Source organism: Lepidochelys kempii, chromosome 20 (assembly GCF_965140285.1).
Source record: "Lepidochelys kempii isolate rLepKem1 chromosome 20, rLepKem1.hap1, whole genome shotgun sequence".
In the NCBI taxonomy this organism is placed as follows: Eukaryota; Metazoa; Chordata; order Testudines; family Cheloniidae; genus Lepidochelys; species Lepidochelys kempii.
Window position 1 is genome coordinate 23,691,838 of NC_136399.1, and position 7,497 is coordinate 23,699,334.

General features: G+C 49.7%; 1 protein-coding gene across 1 annotated transcript; it reads right to left on the bottom strand.

Moving 5' to 3' along the window:
• Positions 1 to 549: 549 nt before the first annotated feature.
• TNFSF9 (TNF superfamily member 9) lies at positions 550 to 7,130 on the bottom strand. The gene is made up of 3 exons (XM_073318319.2): positions 6,886 to 7,130; positions 5,501 to 5,531; positions 550 to 3,403 (listed from the first exon to the last, which is right to left on the bottom strand). Exons 1-3 carry the CDS (start codon positions 7,099 to 7,101, stop codon positions 2,967 to 2,969), a joined length of 684 nt encoding a protein of 227 aa, XP_073174420.1. The 5' UTR covers positions 7,102 to 7,130; the 3' UTR covers positions 550 to 2,966.
• Between the last annotated feature and the right edge of the window lie 367 nt (positions 7,131 to 7,497).

The following is a 7,497-nucleotide window of genomic DNA, read 5'->3' on the forward strand; positions in this document are numbered from 1 at the left end:
GTAGCCACTGAGGCAAGGTGGGTTTAGAGGGTTGGGGGTTCCCTGGGAGGGGAGACCCAGAGTGTTGGGACACTGCCAGGGGGCAGCACCCCAAGGTAAAGGGGCACAGGGTCCGGGAGGGACACAGGGCCAGCGTCAGGTGAGACACTGGCCTGCAGAGGGCGCTCCGAAGGCTGGAAAGAGCTAATTCCCAGACGACCAGCAGGAGGTGCCGCACCGGTGAGTCGTTGCCTCGCTACACCATGTGACAAACTTACAAAACCACATAGGCTCCATCTCCCCAGACCAATCCAGGGCTATTCATTACTGGACTTATAGTTCTTTAGCTCTAAGGCCAAGCTGAATTTTCACCGACCAATAGGGGAGAAAGGCCAGGTTAGACAGCGTGGCTTTTTCCAAAGGACGGATCTGCTGGATAATTAACACAGAAAAGCAGATTCTGAACTGCCTCAACTCACCTTCCTCCTTACAACAGTACGTCTGGAGCGTTGGGCCCAAAAGGATCAAAGAAACCAGCTTATAAAATACAGTGCAAGTTCACTCAGACTCTTGAGTATAAATAGTTTATTATTGATGGACACGTCCATTTTAACTGCTGTATTAAAATAAATAAGCCATTTAAAGTGCATACTAAATATATAGTATATATATTCCAGAAGTGTTTTTACAAAACAAGTTAGAGCATATATGATAATAATACACCTGAGTCTTAGTTCTTCCCGTGCACACAGTTCAGGTCTTATTTAAATAGATGAGAACAAGTTCTTTCCAGACACCAGAGAACAAGTGTCCTAAAATCAGAGGTTCTCTGCCTATGGGGTTACACCCTTTCACACTCTTTAGGATGAGAGGAAAAGGGAATCCCTAGATTCTTTTTGTAAAGGATGGAAAAGGTTAAGAAACTACTCCTCTAAACTCACTCCTGACTGAGTTGAGCTTAGTACTTGTGGATTAATCCACTGGTTGGAAATGATGGACTGTTAATAAATAAACTGTATATTCATATATTAAATATACCCCAGTATGGAGGAAGAAAATACATACATCTGAATGTCAGACAAGCTTTCACAGACCATGGGTGTTTTGTATTAAAAACACGCAGGTCTGGAACCACTGTTGCTTTACCTAAGGGGTTCAGAAGAGCATCAATGCAACAGAACAGGAGCAAGCTATGGAAGTCTTTATTCCAGAAGTGCAAAATCCCTCCAACTCCAGCTGAAGTCAAGGCAAGCTGCAGTCTCCTCTCCTTTAATGAAAAGATCAGGGCCCCAATAACTTAGGAGCCAGCACTGCTCACTTTCTGCGGGCGGAATAGTATCTTACTCCAAGTAATGCTATTGCAGTGATAGACCCGAGCCTTTGATAAGTGCAGTTTGAAGTCAAGTTATTGGCACGATTGTAGTTGCTCTGTGCAGGGTTACCAGTCCCAAGCATTCAAAATATCACAAGTCAGGCTGCACAAAAATCGTGAGCTTGGCTCAAAAAAAAAAATCAGGAAATTTAAAATGGATATAAATAAAATTGGAATTCTTTTTATTTGCTTTCTGGATTTTGCACCTTTCGGGGCCACTTTTTTCCAGCGTTTCTCCACAAACTAGAGCTAGGATTGATTTTTTTTTGGGGGGGGGGGGGAACGATTCCTGAGACTTTGATGCATTCACGTGACACCAGAGCCTGGGGCTTTAAGAAAAGGACTAAATATCCCAAGACTCCTCAAAGCCATGAAAGTTGGCAACTATTGTATCTGCTAATTTAAGCCTCTCTAAATTGCTGTAAAAATCATCACAATCCGCTTAAATAACTCAAGAAGACTCCTGTGAAAGCTGTTGCGACCCCTGGCCCTGGTGACAATTAGGGGTGAAATACGTTTTTTTAATAATCCTATTTACGCTGTTTGCCTGTCACTCCGATTGTACAGTGGAAACCAGCTAGTCAATTTCCACCCTCAGCTAACACCACAACCAGGAAATGGAAATTGACTAGACATTGCGCTAGTGAGTAAGACCCAATTTTAGGAGCATCGCAGAAGGCTGTTTAAATTCTAAATGGACTCTTTCCAATTAAGCTTCAAACAGATGCATTTTCATATGTGTATTTTTAGTAGTAAATTTTTTTGGGGGGGGCCCACACAGATGCTGACACTAGTCACTGTCAGACACATAATCACAGAATGCAAAATATAATGATTAGGCAAACACGCTCTTGTAACAAATCTGCCGCCTCTTAGGGCTTCATGGTGACAAGCTCAGATAGATCTCAGACCTTCCTGCTCCAGAAGAACAGGCCTCAATCTACTTCTACTAAAAGAGAATCTTCAGTAGCTTTCAGCAATGCAGGGCCTATGACACATGACTGAGCAGTTGCAATGCCAGCCAGCAGCGGGCAATGCCTAAACCACACTGATAAGCACCATACCCTAGCCGCCATAAGACCAGACAGATGACATAATACCACATGCAGCAGTGATCGGACAATTATAATACTGACAGTCATGGGAATTACTACGTCAGTACTCAGGTTGCCGTGTGCCCCAATGGAAATGTCTGTCCTTGTCAACATTTAGAGCAATCCCCACACAAAAATTAAAAAAAAAAAAGCAGCACCATTCATTCAATCTCCCAGTTGCTTACAATAAATTACAGAATGATAAAGAAACACATAATAATAAATATCACTGATTGCGAAAACCAGACCCACGCCAGTTCTTTGGTGTGGCAAGCGCACGCCTCACAGCGTGTTCCTTCCGTTTCAGTCCTGCTTCGAATGGAAACCAGCTGTCGCCACTCAAAGCGATGGTGCTGTCCCAGAGCTAGCAACACACCCATGTTTCCCCAGTGTCTGCTGCTGATTGTTACCCTGGGCATTTAGCTGGGTGGAATCTAGCCTCCACAACCTCTAGCAGAGTCCAAGAGAACCTAAGGTGATATACAGACTGCCACTCCCACCGCAGAGGTCCTTGCTCCCACCTATTGGTCAGCAGAGCTAGGTAGCCTAAAGAGGCCAAAGAAGTTGTCTTTTTTGTTGGTTTGGTCCAGCTGCCAGTTCTCGATGTCTGTTTTATTAGTTTTCATCACCACATAGAGAGAGTCCCCTTTTTTCAGAGGTTGCAGAACCGCCGAGAACTTGGACATGGTCTCTTCCGACTTGGAGGACAAGTGCAGGGAGATGGTCAGAACACGGCTGTGGGTGTCTCCGGACACCTGCTTGATAATCAGTTCCACTGTTTGCTTCTTGCTGCACTTGGCAATGCATTTGACAGCAAGCTGGGCGTAGATAAAATAGAGGCCTCCGACCTTCACTTCCAGCTTGTGCGAGGTGTCGTGGTAGTTGAAGTTGGAGCTGAAAACCACTCCATCAATACCCGTGGCGTGATAGAACCCCATTACCCTGTCCTGGATTACATCTGCAGAAACAGGGTAGAAGAGGGAAGGCATGTTAGTCATCTTTGAAGAGGTGGGGATAAATACTCAGTTTCCCCAGCTGCAAAATGGGGAGAAATGATTGCGACCTTTGCAAAGCAGTGATGAAAAGGGCGTTAGAGCTAGGGCCTACAAAGTATGGGAGTGTAGGAGTGAACTGGCTAGTCAATGCATGCACCGCAGTGACCTCTGCTGGATGGAGTCTTAACTGTTCAACCATGTGTCCGGCTCTGCACTGACAAGAGCTAATGAGAGGTTCTCCTTTAGCGGCAGGGGTTGTCTAACCACCCCAATCCTCAGCTCCATGCAGGATGGGGCCATCCTACCGCAGAGCCCTGAGCTATGGCTACTGACGATCCAGCCCCAGTACGAGCTCATGGGTCCGAGCCAGGGGGTTTACAGGCATTTCCTCACCCTGGGACCGCTGCCTTAGGACTTCTCTGCATCCGGTGTTATTTTTGCAAGCAGTGAAACCATTTCCTTCCCACTCCCATAGGCAGGAGAAGGTCACATGCTGCAGAATTAGCCAACATGACTCATGTCAATCTAGCGGCCGGGACTCTGTTCGCATGAGCCATGAACAAGGTATTCAGAGCTTTAGCACTCTCTAGGGTCCGCTGCTGGCAACGCACCCTAGATTCCTATCTCCACAGCCTTCTCTTTATGCTCTGCCTTAACGGAGCCTTTAGGCAGAGTCTGTATCCTATATGGTCACAGTGCCCCCTTTCTAGACACCCTACTGGATTCTCCCAAGCACGTATAACCAAGACAACGGGCATTGACTCTAGGAGGGGTGAGGTGCTCATGAAATATACAGCAGCAATCATTGCAGGGAGAGAAAAATCCACCGTTAACTCTTCGGAGGCTGGGAAATACATCCACACAGCCTTGTTACCGATGCATTTGTCCAAGTCAGGAGGCTGGCGAGCCCCCAGAGGTCGAGTGGTTAGGTGAAATAACAAATCAGCACCACCTCACCGTCTCTTTTATAAAAAGAAAAGGAGGACTTGTGGCACCTTAGAGACTAACCAATTTATTAGAGCATAAGCTTTCGTGAGCTACAGCTCACTTCTTCAGATGTATCGTCTGTATCTGTACAAGTTTTTTCATGCAGTTGATAGATTTCCACTCCATACGGCTAAATGCAGTGCCTTGCATAATGACAGGTTTCAGAGTAACAGCCGTGTTAGTCTGTATTCTTTTTGCGAATACAGACTAACACGGCTGTTACTCTGAAACCCGTCTCTTTTATGGCTCTTTCACGCAGAGAGACCTCAAAAGCACTCACTGCTTGACTCCAGCAGCTTGATACGTCAGAATCACTTATGTCTACCGTGGAAATGCAGCCACCTCTGGGGTGGAGCAGAACGGATTTACGAGCAATTTAGTGCCACATCCCTAAATCCTCCATTGTGCCCTCAAATTTAAGAATCATCTGTCTTACGCCTTCCTCCTCCACTACCTTCATGTCTGAACACTTCACAATACTCCTGTGACAGCCACCCAGTTTCAGAGAGGAAGCAAATGGGGGATCTCACTTATCCAACAGAAAGTATGTCTGTGGTTTAGGTCGGCAGAATATAACTAGAGTTTGAATTTAGTCAAGACAGTGAAGGTAGCAACCTACAGGATTTTTGCCTAAGGGAGCAGGAGTAGACAAGAATTTGGTTTGGCATTGCATCCAAAATGTAATGTGGTCTGGGGGTCTGGTTTAGAGGATAGAGCACCCCTGATTAAATGATCACTGGTTTAGTTGGATGGGAGAGGTGTTAAGTATTGGTCCAGCTCAAACCTGCTTAGATCTGCAGTGTGACAGAGACAGATTTCCCTACTGTACAAACAGCATGAGTTTTAAAGTCTCCTTTGATGCACAAATGGCATGAGGCTAGGGGAATTATCCAGTACCCTGCCACAGGCGGACAGCAGTTACATTGGTTCGTGTATACCAGCGATGCAAACAATCTATTAGTCTCCCATCCCAGAGCTTCCAAGGGATTTAGATCCCCCAAACTCCCATTTTTTCCCCCTTCAGGAAGGGGAAAACATGAGCCATTAATGTCAAGTAACTGTAAAATACTCACCGCTTGTGGGCAATACCTGGGCACCAGCCTCCTGAAAAGAAGGAAAGAGAGTGTTTGTTTTACAAACAAAGATGCACTTGACCATGCTCGAGAACAGCTGTTTTCTGCAAGGGTCAGACAAGATACTATTCCCACCCCCAGACACAGGAGCGAAGAGAGCAGCACCAACTAGATCATATAAACTAGATCCAATGGGCATAGACTCAAAGGCAGGGCCCGAGCGCAGGCCAACTTTTGGGGAAGTTGAGATGCAGAACTTTAGAGCGGAGATGCTGACAGCTGGAATGAAAAGGACTTTCCAGCAGCCTGACTGGTCACACACAGTGACAGTTTACAAAGGCGGGCGCTGGGGTTTCTGGGCTGTTTTCCTGTGACGTCCCAGGCCTGGTTTTCAAGTTATGCCTGTGGCAGCTGTTGACTTCAGTTTGTGTCGCAAGAACCCAGCACCTCTAGAAATTGGGCCCCAAGGGGGCAAGTCAAGCACTGGGTTAAATGGAGAGCGCTCCCTATCATAGGTGCTGGAAGCAGGGGTGCGCCCGCACCCCCTGGCTGGAAGTGGTTTCCATTACATACAAGGGTTACAGTTTGGTTCGGTGGGTCTCAGCATTGCCCGCTACACAAAGCATTCCAGCACCTCTCTCCCAGTCCTGCTTAGCTGGCAGGATCCGTGACAAAACCTACAGCAACTACTGGCAGCTGACAGAAGATTTAGGGCTTAAAGTGCCACATCCCTAAATCACCCACTGTGCCCTAAGATTAAGAATCAGCTGCCTCACACCATCCTCCTCCCATGCCTGTAGCATCTGGACACTGCCCAGGACTCCTGTGACATAGGAGAGTGGGGAAACTGATGCAGGGAGATGAAGTGACTTGCTCGGGGTCACACAGACAGTCTGTGGCAGAGCTGGGAATTCGACACAAGTCTCCCTCGGCCCAGGCCAGCACCCTACCCCCTAGGCCACCCTTCCTCAGCATGCAGCTCCTTGCTCGTGAAGCGGTTAAGCACTGGCTGCCCAAACAACTAGTGCACTCGGGTGTTTACACCAAGTGTTGGAGAGGGGTCGGGAAGGTCTGGTATGGAAAGCGGGAGAGGAGGACCCCACAGGGGCACGGAGACAGACAGCTAGCCAAGGGGAGAGATGCTACCCCCCCTATCTCCGCACACACAGAGCCCACCCGCACCCCCAGCGGGGCCAGACAAACAGATCTCCCCCGCCCCCAGACCGACCGATCCCCATGCTCCAGCAACAGACAGGCAGGAGGGGAAGGGCCAGACCCACAGACCCCTGCCTTGTGGGCAGGGAGACAGATGGGGGCCCCCGCTCGCTGGGGCAGACAGGCAGGGGACCCTGGGCTGGACAGACGCCTCCCCACCACTCCGTTACCTTTCCCATGCTGAGCGAGAGGAGGGAGCGCTCGGGGGTCTCCAGCGGCGGGGGCAGGACCCTCCAGACCGAGAACAAGGCGAGCGTCAGGAGCGCTGCGCCCAGGGCGCCCAGCCCCAGAAGCAGGCACCAGTCCAGGCTCCGGCAGGGGCAGGCGCGCCGGGAGCCGGCCTGGAGGAGGCTCTCGGGGTCCTGGCTGCGCTCTAGAGCCGTCATGGGGGCAGGCGGCTGCTCCCTCCGGGCTGGGGGGGGTCCGAGGCCGAAATGAGCCAGCGGCGCCCAGCGCAGGGGCTTTATAGGCGCGGGGCGGACCCGGGAGGAAGGGAGGGAGGCGCCGAGGGAAGCGGGAGCGCGGCTGAGAATTTCCACTGACAGCGCCGGGGGCAGGAAAGGAAAGAGAGCTGCGGGGAAAGCAGCGCGCTCATCATGGGGAGCCCGGGCCGGGGAGCCATCATGGGGAGCCCGGCCCGGGGCCGCGGGGGGGAGAGAGGCGGAGAACGGGGATGCGTGAGAAAGAACTGATGAGTGTGAAAGAAAGACGGGATAAGTGAGAGAGAGGGCATAGGAAGAAAGACTGAGAGGGCATGGGAAGGGGGGGTGGGCAGAGGGGTG

Bases quoted from the DNA above. Each gene is read 5' to 3' on its own strand.
- TNFSF9 (XM_073318319.2), bottom strand. From the start codon at position 7,101: ATGACGGCTCTAGAGCGCAGCCAGGACCCCGAGAGCCTCCTCCAGGCC. The intron at 5,532-6,885 runs GTAACGGAGTGG...CCTTCTTTTCAG, and splicing joins TCTCGCTCAGCATGGGAAAG to GAGGCTGGTGCCCAGGTATT. The intron at 3,404-5,500 runs GTGAGTATTTTA...CTGTTTCTGCAG, and splicing joins CCAGGTATTGCCCACAAGCG to ATGTAATCCAGGACAGGGTA.